The sequence below is a fragment of the Lichenostomus cassidix genome, chromosome 1 (genome assembly GCF_008360975.1).
Source record: "Lichenostomus cassidix isolate B80296 chromosome 1, HeHo_3.0, whole genome shotgun sequence".
In the NCBI taxonomy this organism is placed as follows: Eukaryota; Metazoa; Chordata; class Aves; order Passeriformes; family Meliphagidae; genus Lichenostomus; species Lichenostomus cassidix.
In genome coordinates, this window is record NC_139479.1 from 111017701 (window position 1) to 111033465 (window position 15765).

The following is a 15765-nucleotide window of genomic DNA, read 5'->3' on the forward strand; positions in this document are numbered from 1 at the left end:
AGAGATATACAGAGGGATGCAAAGAGTCATACTTGAAGATACCTCAAAATACTTGCAAGTGCACATAGTGTAAAACACTCATTTTCTCAGTATAACTTCCCTTAAGATTTGTTACAAAGTTGCAGTTAGAGCATATGGGTTATTTGTTCAGGTTTTCTAGTGGTTTTCAGTCCAGAAACAAGAAAGAGGAGAACAAATGCACACCTCATGTCTTCCTGTGTGGAGAAAAATATACACCATATTTCTGTGCATTTACCCCTTGCTCCTTCAGGAAGGAAGATTTAGTATTGAAAACTGTCAAAAGTACTGACAAAATGGCAAAAGTACTCTGAGTATTGTGTACCATGCTCAGAACAATGGCATTTGGCAATCCAGCTGGTAGAAAAGATTTGCTTTGTGGCAAGATACTTGGAGGCAGACATAAATGAAGAATTGTGGTGGGGCAGCTGCAACTTCTTTTGCTTTATTAGTGTGGGTGAAGTGATACAGCCTCTGCCCAGCAGTTTCCTTTTCTGTACACCTAAGCAAACAGTTTCCTCTGCACAGCAGAACCCCTGAAAGCAGAAAGAAGATACTGAAACAGGCCCTGAGCAGCAGGAAACAGTCATGGGAGGTGTGACTTTGCCGGTGTGTTACATGGCACATTTCTTGAAAACACTGGACATGGCACTTGACTCATGTCCAGTGAAATCCCTGAGCTTGAAATCCTTCTTCTGCCCCAACAGCAGGCAAAGCATGGGCAGTGGAAGAATTCTGCTGTCCTTGACTCACCCTACTTCTCAGTACAGTTTCTATTCCCTCTCCTAATGAACCATTGTTAGGACTTCAAGAAATTAATAGGATTTCCAAACAAGCAGTAGTTTCATTTTCATATTTCTTTTAGATTTTATTTTCTTATATCTACAGTTGCAGCATCTTCTGATTGCTTACAGGAGAGGGGTTTCATCTAATCTAGTGTTTCAACAACACAAGATTAATTAGTCCTCTTGCCCAATCTCCAGATTGCAGCAACTCAGCCTAACATTCTTTTGATTAAGGACAGAGTAACTATTTTATATTGAATCTGGGAGATAATGGGATCACAATTTAAATCTGCAAATTCCACTGGAGTCTTACAGCATGCAGGACAGCAACAGTTAACTACAGTGGAAGAAAAACTAGCAGTGACAGTAAGCTGAGATATCATGATGCTCACATTTAAATCCATGCTGCAGTGTTTTCAGCCACAGCCAGCAGGGACTTGTGAAACACTGCAAAGGAGAAGCATGCATCCCTTCTAGAAAATATGCTTTAACTCTCTTCTGCCCCCAAGGTATCGTGCCAAAATGACGATATGACATTGTGTCACTTTGCAGCTGCACACAAGGCAAGAAAGCCAGCAGAAGACAAAGGGAGCGTTTCCAAATTCCTCTGCACCACCCTGCTCTTGAGAGAGAGGTGGGGACTGAAATTCTTGAGAAGGAGCATATGCAAACATTTGCCAAAAGAGATGTCCGGTTTACAACACTGTGATCAGAATGGAAAGGGAAACCAGCGAAAGATTGCCGGGGCTTGTTTTTCCATATCTGAATTTTTTTACCACCACGGAAGCTTCTCACTTTCAGTGTACAAGTCTGTCTGTCCCTGCGAAGGGAGAGAACAACCTGCACCTTCTGAGCTGGTGGTGTGCGACACAAATTCAGGGTGGAAAGAGTCCTTCACAGCTGGACAGTGACCTTGCCTGGAGACCCTCTGCTAGTACCCACAATTAAACCCTATTTTCTCACTGGGGGATCACCCAGTAGATACTGTCCTTCCAGGGAGTCCCAGCCGTGCACCGGGACAACGCCTTAAATTCTCTTCGACCCCAATAATCACCCTCGCTCTCCTCCTATTCTGCCCCTCTAGAGACAGTTCATTGCTGAGTGAAATTACTGAAAAGAAGGAAGCGGAAAGTTGCAGTTAGAGGGAAGGGGGTTCTCACAAATAAATAAGAAAGAGACCCTACAGACTGGGAGAGGGAAGCGTGGACAGGGGAGAGATCTAAGCAAGAGATACCAAGGCAGGAACTGCAAGCAGTGGAGAGAAATAGAGAAAAAAACGGAAGGGTGGGAGGGGAATAAAGATAAGGTGATAGAAAATGGGAAGGGGGAGCGAGAAAAGAGGAGAGGAAATGCACATGTGGTGTCCCCAGGTTTGGGCGCGGAGGCAGAGCTTGTTGCTTGTTGTCTGACGAGCCCAGCACTCCGGGAAGGACAGTATCTGTTTAGATTTGTGTCTAAATTTAAACCGTGATTGCCTAGCCTCCCCCTCCTCTCCCCTCCCTCCCTTCCTCTCACCCACCCGCCCTTCTTCCTTGTTCGTAGTGCAGGGCCACTCGCTGGGCTCTGTCAGTTCAAGCTGAGCAGGAGCTGGGATATTTCCACCCCCTCCACGGCGGCTCGGCTGTGCTCTGGCTCGGCTGAAGTTTTCCCACAGATAAGAGGGAAAGGGGTGGGGAAGAAGGATTGCCCCGAGGACACCTCTCTCGTGCGGGACATGGAGGTAAAGAAAACTTTTTATTTCCACTAGCTTGTGACTGGCTCCGCGATCTGCTTTAGCTCCACCTTGCAAAGCAATTTCTCCCTGAAGGCAGCTTCAAAATATCTCTTTGCTGGGGTTCAGATAAAGTTCTCTTTCCCTCCACCCCACCCCAATCCCTGTCATGTACCTCAGACTCCTTTGGAGGTTTTAGTCCAGATTTGGAAAGTAGGGGGACGGTTTGGGAAGAAGTTACCTCTGCGAAAGGGGAACGAGGAAGAGCTGCCATTTACTTACTAGTCTCCGAGGTGTGATCAGAGAATTAGATTTTAAAGGGTATCATTCTGAAAGGAGGTTTTAAGAACCCATTAAAAGTGGGGACGTGAGAGAACAAAGCTTCCAGGACTGACAGGCTCCTTGGGTTGGTTTCCTTCCCAACCCGAGCAGCAGCAGTTGCTATTCGGACCCTCAGCTGTGTGTAGCCCCTGTCCCACATGGATTGGGAGGTCTCACTTTTGTTATCAATGGAGCATTTTGGGTCAGGGAAGGGGACCTGAGAACCTGTGCTTGACCAAGGAGTAGCACACTCCTGGAGAGTTTCCTGTCTCTTTTTCTCCATGCGGCGTGCCCTGTGCTTGGAAAGAGTTGGATCTCATGTCTCAGGGTGGGCACACAGCTGGTGGACAGGACTCTGGCTTCCCTGGTGTTTCTGTCCAAGCCTTCTCCTGTGTAACAGCCTCTTGGGCAAGGCAGTTTGTCTCTCTTTGCCTCCTGTCCCATTCATTCGGGAACGATGGTGCTTGTGTTGGTTGTGTCAGGCTGGATTTGCAAGCTTTTCAAACAGTTTTTTAAAGTGGCAAGGGAAAAAAAATGTTTAGGAGGGGCGCAGGAAATAGAAAGGTGATTACAACATTGGCAAAACCTCAAATTATGAAAGAGGACATTTGGTATTTCTCTCTGCTAAACAGAGACCTTACTAAACACTTTGTGTTATCTTCCCAGATAAGCCTTTTTCTGCGTGGATGCAGCCCCAGCACCAGGGGACACGCAACAGAGCCAGGGAACAGTGTGCTTGAAGCACCACTTCAGTTCTTCTTTGAAGATTTCCAGTGCATAACTCAGCTGGGCCATTGTGATAACACCCAGGTGCTAACATCACCATCCCTGTTATCTGTGCTGACCTGCCCCACAGGCAAGGGTTAAAGATTTGGCCTGTTCAGGCGTGTTTGTTACAAAAAATGTCCTCAACCAAACTATCTAAATAGATTTTGGGGTGGAGAAGGATCAAGCAGTGGTGAAACCAACTCAGCACAGACTACATGACATGACAAATGTTTGGCTTTATAAGGGTTTTCAGGTTTGACAGAGCCTGGATCAGTCACTGTTAGCACTTGTTTTACTCTTTTTCACTGTAGTACCCTGGTATATTTCAGAGAGGAGGAGGAATTGAGCTCCTAATTTGTAATAACTTAGGGCTGAAGCAGGTATTTTGGCACATTGAGGACACTGTCCCTCACCCCCTCTCCTCTCCACACACAGAGGACTGCACCCCTTGAGTATTTTCTGCTGTCTGGGTTCGAGTAGAAAGGAACACACCTGCTATTTCCTTTTGAGAGAAACATACGGAAGGTCTGATGGCCAGGAAGCTTCTCTGAAGCATCTGACCTACGAGTTCCCTGCTCTTGATTCTGTCCCTTTACCTCTATTTCCCACCTTTCCCCTGTGTTACCTGTTTTTTTTGGTCATCCATAGATTTCTCTATCCATTCTTATTTTTAAAACATCTCAATTTCCAAGATATTTTATAAGTAGTTGCATTCAGTTGCTGCCCCAAGCCTCTAAAAAGGTGTTCAATGTCCCAAAGGTAAGAAGATATTAGAAAAAAACAGAGTCAAGAGCAAGAACTTGGGTTCCCACCCCGATTCTCTGCTCTGTTTTTTCCTGAGGGCTTTGCACAGGCAGGACACAGAAGCTCACCACAGTCTTTTGCTTTAAAACCAGATTTAATGATCCTGTGCAGCAGGAACGAGAGAAGTCCTGTCATTTCCCTGTTTACTTCATCAGTGGCAGGCAGAGCTGCTCTGTGCTTTCCTGCTGGCATAACTGGCAAGCTCTTTGCTCTAATGGGACACATGAGGATTACCAGCATTAGGAGGAAAAGGGCAGAGGGCTGACCTAGCCAGCTGATTTCCATCACATCTCTGCCAGGAAGACTGTAGTCCTGGAAAACCCACTGAAGCAAGATAGTTGGGATCTCTTCCTTAGAGTGGTTTTAGTGTGGGTTTGCTGCTCCTTAGGGACTGGTACCTATGGTATTAGCCTTTCTGCTATCAGGAATGTGCCATCCTGAAAGCAGCAACTGAAACCATTCAAGATCCTGAAGAGGGAGAAAAAGGCAGCAAAACCCCGTCCTTGCAGTTAATGTAATTTTGTGAGTCTGTTGATCTTCAGTGTTTTGTTGTTTGTTTTTAGTTTATTTCTTGTTTGTTTGTTTGTTTGTTTTGCAAAGACCCATTTTCTTGATGCAAAATAGATTTCAGAATCAGTTTTCTTCCAAGTGTTATGGCAGATGAAGGGAACTTGAAATCATGAAGATTATACGACAGACTGTTAATGTAAGGAGTTTCTATCAAAAAGGTGTCAAACTGCACTGATGTAAGCTAAGCCACTTGTAAAAAAGCAGCCACTAAACATCCTTTGCACTCACGGTACAAAAAGGACTAGAAATTTTTGTGCTGGTTTGTTAGTTTACATCTTCAGATTTGATCCAAGCTAATTCCCATGGCTTGTGGGTTCCCAAACCTTTGTGCAGATGTTGTGAGTTAAGGCATCTGCAAAAAGTGCTTGTGGCTTTCTGCAGCCCATATTCTACAGCAGTCATGGCATTCCTCTTCCCAGCCTCTCTGTAGGGGCTTGGGAGCATGGAGACACTTGAACTTTACTTGCACAACAAAGGGAAGCAGTCCAAGCCTGAGCCTCCCTTGAGTGTCTCCCTGGGGTGTGATGAGTTCCTTAAGCTGCAGAGGTGCAGCAACCAGGTGTATTTTGGGAAGGCTTCCCTCTTCTTTGTGCCTGCCAACAGATGTCATTTAGTTCTGTGACACCTCCATTGCCATGTCTCTTTTCTGCAACTACTCCTGCTAGATACTAATTTTTCCTGTTGCTACACTGACTCAGCAGGGGGAAAGCTTTTCCAGTACTGAGGGCAATGCTCTGCTCACTTCACCCTTCTGGGCAACCTCCAGCCCCAGAGCTGTGCTGTCCCTACATCACAGTGTCCTCACCTTGGACATCTCAGGAGTTATGGAGTCATTGCTTTTTTCAGCAAAGCCCCCCTCCTGTGTCAGGTGAGAGATACCACGAAGTGGCCAAACCGCAGAGCAGCCTACTTTCAGAACAGGCACTCCCCCTGTCCCTAGGGAAACTGCCCTGAGCAAATGTGACCTGTCACCCAAGGGGACTGAATTGGAGAGGATGGAGGAATGGGTACTGTGCAGGTGAGGGGGCTGAAATCTGGGACCATCCTGGTCCTCAGAGCAGCAGGACAGGAGTTGAGCTGGGCTGAGAGAGCTCTCTACCCACCCTTGCAGCTGTGGAGCTGAGATTAAGTACAGGCATTACACCATGGTTAGCTCTGCCAGGAAGCAATATCCCTTTCTCAGGAAGCTCTGATGATTGGTTTTCATTCTAAAAGTTAAAACATTCCTTTTCCCTCTTCTTTTTTCCTTTTTGCTTGACAGAACAATTTAACGTCAAATACACTTGTTTTTAGTGTTTCCTCCCAAAGTAGTCAAAATTACACATTCACACAGAGTGTCAGTGTAGATAAAGGGAAGAGTATATTTAATTAAATATACTGGGAGAGGTACAATATGACCCCATTTTACCCTTCAGGTTTGGGCAGATTTAGGACCTACTTGACAGTAAATAGCATGTTTACAGCAGAGAGTCCTGGAAAGGATCAGGTTTGCCAGACCTCCACATCCCAGTGACTGGAGACGTCCCTCTTGAGGGACAGAAAACAGCAAAACTAAACCCTGTGGGCTGTGTAGCTGGCCTTTGTTCTACCTAGCAGAGACCCCAGAGTAAATGGAATTAAGGCTTTCCCTGTGTCATGAGAGAGGGACAAGTCTTCTGAATCTCTCCCCAGTCCCCAGTTTGGTTGCATGTGTCCCAAGCCATGTGATGGCATTTTGGAAACGCCCTGTAGCCTGTGCTCCACAGTCTAATTGGCAGGATGCTTTGCAGTGGAGCAGCATATTATGCATACTTTCTCTTACATTCCCAGGAGCTGCTTATCTGAGGAACAGGGGAAAACATCAGCACTGCTTTATCAATAGGTGCTGCTTGGAAACTTGCTGGCTTTTATCATGGAAATGGACCAGCCCACACAAACTGTGGTTGGTTTTCCATTCTGTTTCCACTTTGGTCTGTCAACAGAGGTGTTTTAGAGAGGTGGATGCTGCTTTTCCTAAAACATCAACTCTACAGCCTGAAGTTGGGATCTGAGATGGCAGCTGAGGCCAGCAGCAGGGAAACCTGTTTGGAAGACCTTGTCTTGGTGCCTTGCAGACAAGGATATGCCTTTAGCAGTTTGCAGGACAAGCAGGCATAAGGATGAGTCTGGTGTAGGGACAGCAGAGCTGCTGTGTAAGGAGTAATTACTACACATTCACTGTAGAGTTGCTTCACACCTGGTTGTTGACAGAGGCACAGGGCACTTCATTCTTACAGAGTCTCACCTAGGCATGGTTTTAAGTCACATTTCATCCAGGTCACAATGTATCCAGCTGTGCAGTCTCATGCCAAAATGCTTTTACATCAAATCTGAGTTGCATCATCAGATCTTACCGCCAGTATCTGGGTCCTGGTGATGTACTGGCAAGGATGAGCTTTATCTGCCCCATTAGTGCCAAATGAAGTTTTCACTTTTCAGAAAGACAGAAAAAGACACGGGACCAAATTCTTGTCAGCTACAAGCACATCACTTGCTGAAGGTGTTTTTGGAAGTCTTCTCCAAGCAAAGACCTAGACCTCACTTGCCAGATTGATGGCAGACTTAGATGCACAGCTATTTCTTCATTATTCATCATCACATTTTAAAAGAGCTCAAAACCCATAGAACAGGCAGCAAAGGTGTAAGCTGTTTTTCTTGCATATGCAAATACGCCTGTTTACCCTTTCTAGCAAGATGCACATAGGGGTTTGGTCAGTGTGGATGACTGGTGGCTAATCTGCAAAGGATATTGATTCACCACTGCCAGCTTCAACAAAGCCTCTGTTCATCTCAGGCTTCTCAAATGCACAGAGAACTAATGTGTGTGGTTTGGAAGGTCTGGCTATCTAAACAGGGTGCAGACCAGTGACTTCTTGTGCACAGAAGGCACAAAAATGCAAAGGAGAGGGAATTCTGGCTCAGAAGATTGGAGTTTAACAAATCAGTTTGGCTTTGCAGTGAGACTGAGGACATTAGTTTAAAACTTAGCACAGAGGAAACAGTTTGTTAGTGCATTGGAAAAGCAGTATGCCTGGGCATAATGGGATCCAATTAAAGGAAAGATTTATATCTCAACAAATAGCAGGAAAGATTTCTAACAGTGAGGTCTGGCAGGGTTTGGAATAGCGTAGTGGAAACCAAATGTAGTAGAAATCTTTTTCCAGTTAATGATTCAAAAATAGGCTGCACTAAGCATTAAAAAGATAAGAAGCAATCTTCAGTGGTATTCAGGTTAGTGGTATTGATAGGGCTACCAGAGGGGCAGCACCATGCTGTTTCTGCAGTTCTTCCACGTGTGGGCTGCTGTAAGAAGCCAGTGGCTATCCAGCATCAAGCCTCAAAAGTGTTTATGATTCTTCCCTGCTGCAGTACATTGTTCAAGCCCGGCAAACTTCTGCCTGTGGGAAGCTCAGGTCAAAATAAATTGGCATCACATCTGCAAGAGTCTGGGAATGGTTATTTTATTGCCTGTGTAAAACACAAACCCAATTTTATTTTTATTCTTCCTGTTTTTAGAATGGGTTTTTTTATCCTTTAAAACTCTGCACTGCAACAGCAATCATGGCTCACTCAGGTCAATCATCTTGAAATACCTTTCTGCTGAGTGCCATGATCCCCTGATGTAAGTTCAGATGAAACATGCCCTGTTTTCACACACACACACTTGAGCTGGTGTGCCAGGCTTCCCAGGAATGTCACCCCTTGGGCCTTGCAGCAAAGGCATGGTTAACTTGTGAAATGTGCACAGTCTAATTTGGTTTCCCATTTAGTCTTTACAAAGTGCGTGGAGTTGTCAACACTGTCCCTCCATGAGAACCCAGGGTTCCCATTCCCAGTTTGAAGGTGTTCATTCCCAGTTTAGAGGCAGAAGGGCTTTCCATGCCAACAGACGTGGTCCTCTAGACAGCAGGTGTCTAGGAAGAGGACAGAGTGAAAGAAAAAGGGATGGATTGCTGAATACACTGGATACTCCTACAAAAATGAAACAATCTTAGCACTTTGTCTTTCACCTCCCAACTCAATGCAAAGTTGTTTTTTCCACTCACATCAGGGCTTCCAGTCTCATGTAATACATTGTCCTGTCATAGACAACTAATGTACTCAAAAATCACCAGATCATTCCAGTGATTCCAGAGATCAAAAGTTGAATTTAATTTTTCTTCTCAGCACCAGTGAATTCAGGGATGTGCTGGCCAGAGCTTCCTAGTGCTGATTCACCCACTGAGCGAGTGTGGTGCAGGCACTGAGCCCACACTTCCTGGACACCTGGTTCCTGTGGCCCAGCTTCAACCTGGGGAAACTGTGCCTGAGGGTGCAGGAGCTTTAATCCTTCTTCTTGCCATAGAAAGAACATGTAAACAAGTTTCAATAAGCAGCAGGTGAAAGAACTAGAGCACCGAAGTAGGGATAGAGTGTTTCAAAGTTCTTATAAACACTGGGTTTCTTTGTTGGAGCGTTTTGGGAGAATTTTAAGAACAGTTTTACTCAGGAACAGAGATCATTATCTTCTTCAGATCACCAAAAAAAGTCTGAGTGAAAGGCCATGCTGCAGCTCAGGAGTTGCTCGTGTGCATTTTCTTTAGGGTATATAGGAGTTGTTTACCTGTGGAAAAGACTAAACTTCTAATGCATCATTATGTCTGATCAGGACTGGACTGGAAATTCAGATTTTATGGCTGATCCAGACTGGGCTGAAAATACAGACAGGCATTTTCAAACATCACAGCAAATTACAGCTGCCTGGGTGCAGTTGCCCAGCATTGGGCCTGATTTTCAGGAGTCTCACAAACTGGAGGCTCTGGATGAAGCCAAAAGCTGGACAGCTGCTGGGAAAGCAGCTTTGCACACTCAGATCCTCAGTGCCACTAGGGCCACTGAGCCCTCCAGGGTCCAACTAACAAGACATCTCGGTGGGTATGGCTCAGCATTCACACCTCAAGCTGGCTGCCAGCAGAGTGCTTGCTATCACTTTCCTCCATTCCATATCTGTGTACCTTTTTAGACTAAATTCCTGGCTTAGATAAATATGAACCTCCTTCTCTGACCTGCCTGTATCCAGTGTAGACCTAATTTAATAGCAATGTGTTACAAAGATAGCACAGCCCTAACTGATGAGTCCTGGAAGCTGCTGCAGTTGGAAGCTCTGTGTAGGCTCATTTACCCTTCTGATTCTCTGTTCTCAGCATGATAAATTAAGAGGAGTTGAATCCCTGTGCTGCCACAACTAGGCTGTTTCTAGTGTTGAGTTTAAATGGGGAGGTACAACAGTCTGCTTACAGCATTTATCAGAAGTATTTTGAACTGTCCCTGCTCCTCGCATTCTCCATGCCCCTTCTTTGATAGTTCAGTGACTTCAGTTTCTAATTTAACCTTCTGAATAGTTTCAGATTAGATAATTTATGCACATTGTATATACACTTGCCTCTGTAACCTTAAAGTCCATCCTCTTTAACCCCTCCATTAGGCCAAGAGTGATCCTTTCCTTGTCCTACCTGAAGCATCTTGAGTCTGAGCCTACTCCTGTTGAAATTCATCTTTTTTTCAGACTCTGCTAAAAGCAGGGCTTATTTCCTGACTCCACGTGAGGCAAGCAAGGGAAAAACAGTTGAAAGATGGTTTAAGGCAACACTGTGATTCAGATGGCATAAATAATGATTTATTTCAAGGCACAACAGAAAACTCATCTCAGAGGTCTGTATCATATGATAACCATGGTTTATGCATTTCATTCCCCACTGAAGTAGTACACATGCAAGCCCAGCCTTCCTGGCCATCTCTCCACTCTAAGTCTGGAATTCCTTGCTCACGTGAGATTGGAGCACTTGCCCCACAGACTGCACTATTTCCTGTCTCTCTTCAGGCAGCCTGGGAGGTTTTCCAGTTGTTCCTCCATTAGCTCACCCCTTATCCTTCTAGAGCAGCAAGAGCTCCCCAGAACAAGGCCTGGGAGTACACACAGAGAGGCACCAATTAATTTGAGGGAACTTGACAAGCTGTGTACAGTTCCCAGACCATTAAGAAAAACAGATGTCTGAGAGGGAAACACTGGGAAGCTGAGAAGGATCCTGAGGGAAGCCCTGGCCAGGAGCAGAGCTCTGTTCAAGCAGCTGGTGGAGGCAGCTCACCAGGAAAGCAGCTACATTTTATGGTGGTCATCACTGCTGTTCATCAGAGCTGCCATCCCAGCCGTGGAGCCTTTGGAAGCAGGAGTGTCTCGAGGACACATCCCAGAGCCTGGCTGGACAAGCTGCTGAAGACACACAGGAAGCAGTGCTCTCCTGGCCAGCCAGACCAACATCTTGCTAACAGCTGTTGTCAGCTGTAGATCAGGACATCAGCATCACCCTGCCAGGGTACAGATCAGACCTTGGCTCCAATGGAGCAATTCCACATTGGGAGTGTCTGTGGGTTCTTAAAACAACACAACCTCATCAGCTTATTTATTCAACGGATAATTTCTGAGAAATAACCCCTTTCCCCGCCTTTTTTGTGCATGTTATCTGCAATTCAGATATCTGCTGTAGCTCATGTTTGGTTGTATCACCACGGTTTCAGACAGTATTTATCGCTCAAGGGCTCCCATCAGATGGAGAGAGGAGCTCATGACAGGACTGTATATCCATATCCTGCCTGACATACAAGAAAATCCAGATGTCTTCCTGAACTAAGCTGAAAATTCTGTAGGTGTTCTTCTAATTTAATCTTGGAGAAATGAAAAGTAGTGCTGCTTGAAAGAGAGTGGCAGCCTTCAATAATTTTACAAAGTGGTGCATTAGCACTCAGATGACACTGAAGTCAAGTTAATCACAGAATCATCTGGGTTGGAAAAGACCTGTAAGATCATCAAGTCCAACCATTACCCCCAGTCCTGCCAACCCCACCACTAAAACATACCCCTAAGTGCTGCATGTCCTTTTGGAAGACTCCACCACTTCCCTGGGAACCTCTTCCAGTGCTTGAACAACCTTTAAATGAAGAAAGTTTTCCTAATATCCTAACTAAACCCCTCCTGGAGCAACTTGAGGCCATTTCCTCTCTTCCTGTCACTTGTTACATTCCCACTGGCCTCCTTCATCCTGACATTCTTTAAGAGAGGAACTGAGGGCTGCATTTGACATGGCATTTCAGAGTAAGGGACTTTATTTTCATCATCCCAATCCAAATTTTCATAACCTCAAATAATAGGAATGCTCAGTGTATCTGCTGCAAGGATCTGGCTTACTGGCAGCACTCACATTTAAGCAACACGAACTGTTTCCTCCAAAAGACTTAGAGCTATGATAAACTTGATTGAAAAATACTTCAGATGTGTCCCTGGTGTTCACTTGGAGCAAGGGAAGAGCAACATCAACACATCTTTTAGGCCCAAATGAGCAAAAATCCCATCTTTTAAAAAAAATCTGTTTGTTCCAGATAAATACAGCCAATATTTTTGAAACAAATATAGTAACTCTAAAGAAATAGCAAGACACTGAGTTTCCAGGACTTCATCAAGGGAAGGGGCATATTAGTCTATCCTTCTAGTGTAGTCAAACTTAGTAATTGTGGAGACCTTTGTTAAATGAGTAGTGAACTGTGTCTCAGTTCTTAAGGCTACTGATGGCTGAGCTCCAGTTTGCAGTGGTAGTGTTGCAGTTTGATGGTTTGCAATGCATTTCCACCTACAGTAGCCACACAGTAAATTACCAGCTTTTAAATATTTCTGTATTTCTTTTTTATTCCTTGAAGCTTTATTTCTTTATTTCTTGAAGCTGTGTCATCTTAAATACCTCAGCCTCTGAGCAGAGACAACAGTGCACCCCAAAGACTGGACAGGGAGAGCCCTGTGTGGTATGTATGGGCTTAAAACCCAGTATGGATGAGTTTTTGAAGTTGTGCTGCTTCAGGTGGCAGGAGAACCCCCTTTGCACGGAGCCTCTCCAGGGAAAGGCTGCCATGCTGCCTGTGTGGGCACAACCTCTCTGCTTTTCCCTGTTTTTCCACTTGTGTGGCTGGGTATGACCACATCCAGCCACATATCAACTTTATCCACAATCCTTTTCCTGCTGCCTGAAATTATTTCCATGCTGGCTGCTTAGCCTGTCTGCGAGCAGCTGTGCTGGGCTTCTAGTGAGGCAATTACAGACACATAGCCCTTTTACAGGAAAGGTGGAGGCTGTTTCTCCTTGAATGGATTGGACTCCTTAATGAAGCTTGTGTGTTCTCCCTGCTCTCTTGGACACCCTGGTCACCTTGTCTGTAGGCAGCTGGCCTGGCTGGCAATGTAGATTTTTGCCTTTCCACTTAGCCCTCCTGATTTTTCCTCATCACTGTCTGCAGGCAAATGTTGTTATGCATCTTATAAACCAAATAATCCTGATGATCATGATCTCTTTCTCCTGTATGTCACACAGCCTCAGGTCTCACTGGTCCTTAACAGCCTTTCATTTCACCTTCCTACCTCTCATCCCAACCTCCTGTCTTCTCCGTGCAAAAGGAGTCACCTTGTCCTTTCTTGAGTACCTTTGGGCTCTTTCCTCTTGAGCATTCTGGCTTCTGGCACCGAATCTCATTTTAGTTGTTCTGTTGTTGCTGATTTCAAAATCTTTGAGCTTCTCTTTCCTCTCTAGGGAAGCCCTAGTCTGACTCTGCTTGCTTGAGCCCACTCCAGTCACTGCACACCAGCGATGGCTGGAGTAGAGCTGCACAGCTCCAGGTGGGAAGAGTGAGCTGGACAAATGGGATGTGTGTGGTTGAGGTGGGAATTCTGTTGTCTCCCTCACAGGGCTCCTTAAAGACACCCTTATAATCATGCTGGATATGATCAATTAAAAAAAAAATTACATTTTCAGACTGAAATCCCATTGAAAGGCTATTTCACTAGGAGGGATTCACTCCTTTGTGCATGCTAGGCTTCATTAGGACTTGCTTAGGGAGTTTTGTGGTCATCTCGGTTACTGTGCCCCAAATGCCCTGCGCTGCATAGACTCTGGATGGCTACTCATGGGTACAGAGGTGAAAAGCAGATAGCTGATGTGGATATCTGCTCATGCAGAGCTGTGGTGGAGCCAGCAATCCCTTTGCTGTGAGCACAGTTTGATGCCACCATGAGAGGTCATGCCACACTGTGGCTGTGGGGCTCAGATCCCCTTATTTCAGGTTTCCGTCTGCATCACAGTGTAGCTGTCCTCAGGCTGTGTGTGCTGTGGAGACATGGTCTGCCATGGAGGTCCAGGTGGAGCTTTTGAAGCCCTCGGCTAAAATTCTCTCCCAGATTTTTGAGTAGTTGAGAGCAATTATCATGTCTTAGATCAACTACAGGACTAAAGCAGAACTGCAGAAATGCAGAACAGGAAAGACTGCAACCCACATCTTCCAGCCATTGCCTGACTCTGTAGGTCTTTCCAGTTCACTGGGCACCTGCCTGCTCCACAGTAAAATTTAACCAGTGCCTGGGATGCTGCTTCTGCACAAGCCTGGATTTTTCCTGCTTGACCTCCTATTACATTCCCCCTGTCCCACATCCTCATCTCTTCCCACCACTCCTCTCCCCATTGGAACAATCCGAGCATAGCAAACACAAGCAAATGGGATCAGGCATCTCACAAAAAGCACTTATTGCAGAAAGGAAATGGTGACACCCATGTTTTGCTGGAGGTTTCTGTGGTCACCTCAGCCGAGGATTCCCAAACCACTCTGCATACACACAAAATAATTTATTTAAATGATGGATTTTAAGTGGTTTGCCATTCCCTGAGCAGCGAGTCATGGCTGAACAACCAGATGCCTTATCCTGCTCAGGGCACAGCAGAGCCAAGAGCTGCCTGTGTCTCAGTAGGGGACAGGCTGAGGTTTCACACTTGCTGGCCCTGCACAGGCACCCTGCCCAGCAGGAGCCAGGTGCTGCAGTTTGCTGCCTCTTTTGGTAATGATGGTGCTTGATCAAACCACTCTTGGCAGCCTTTGCCAGGCGCAATAAGACACTTGCTCAGGAAGCTCAGGAAGCAGGCAGCCTGGGCTCTGTTCTGTTCTCACAGAGTGAGGGCTTCAATCTCTTTGGTCTGCCCAGAAAGGGGTGGGTTTTAATCCAGGATTTAGGACAAGCACTTGCCAGCCTGCTTGTTAATGCCATGCTAACATGTAGCAAAGAATTCAAGGTTTTCTAGGGCAGAGGAGACCTCTCACACCTCCCTGGCCACCTGGGTGTTCTCCTGACAGATAAAACCCTGGCTTCCCTCAGAACTAATTCTGTGGGGTATGCAGCAGTATCTGTATAGGCATTAAAATGCCCATACATTGCCCTCTCAGCAGACAGTGAAGGTTTGAGGTAATACTGCTGAGATTAATCAGCCCATGCAGTGTTGGGAACATGTAGGCATCAGGCAATTGCCAAATATTCTCACTATTAAAAGGGAGACTCAAGATGTCACTTGCACCTTTCACAGTTATGCTTGCTGCTTTTGCTAATCTCACCAGAGCTTGGCAAGCACAGGCCAGGCACTCCTGAGAGCTACTTACCATGGCACAAAGGAAAGAACAACTTGCTTAAAATAATGATTATCTCATTTTATTTTCACTGTAGTCACTCTCTGAAACAGAAGGTAGATCGTTTATTCACCACATGGACATTCCTGACGTCTACAGGTGTTTCCTATAATTCTGCTGTGAAGGACACAGCTCCTCACTCGTGTGTCTGGCACTGGCTGCTCTCCTCTGCCTGTCTCCTCCTGCTTGGCACTGCCTGGCTTTACTGACAGAGGCACCACAGCATCTCACTCCAGCTACCACCCA

The 15765-nt window shown here is 45.7% G+C and overlaps 1 protein-coding gene across 3 annotated transcripts in view; it reads left to right on the plus strand.

The window, feature by feature from the left end:
* Positions 1-15765, plus strand: part of RCSD1 (RCSD domain containing 1) — a 38184-nt gene that overhangs the window by 4566 nt on the left and 17853 nt on the right. Inside the window, exon 1 of one of the 3 annotated variants that reach the window (XM_085076678.1) lies at positions 2192-2523. The exons of 1 other annotated variant lie outside the window; for it this stretch is intronic. In XM_085076678.1, coding sequence (XP_084932804.1) covers positions 2518-2523 — 6 coding nt within the window. In that variant the 5' untranslated portion in view covers positions 2192-2517. Of the gene's footprint in view, positions 1-2191; positions 2524-15765 lie in introns of those variants that run through there. One more of the 3 variants, XM_085076660.1, reaches the window with a different exon arrangement.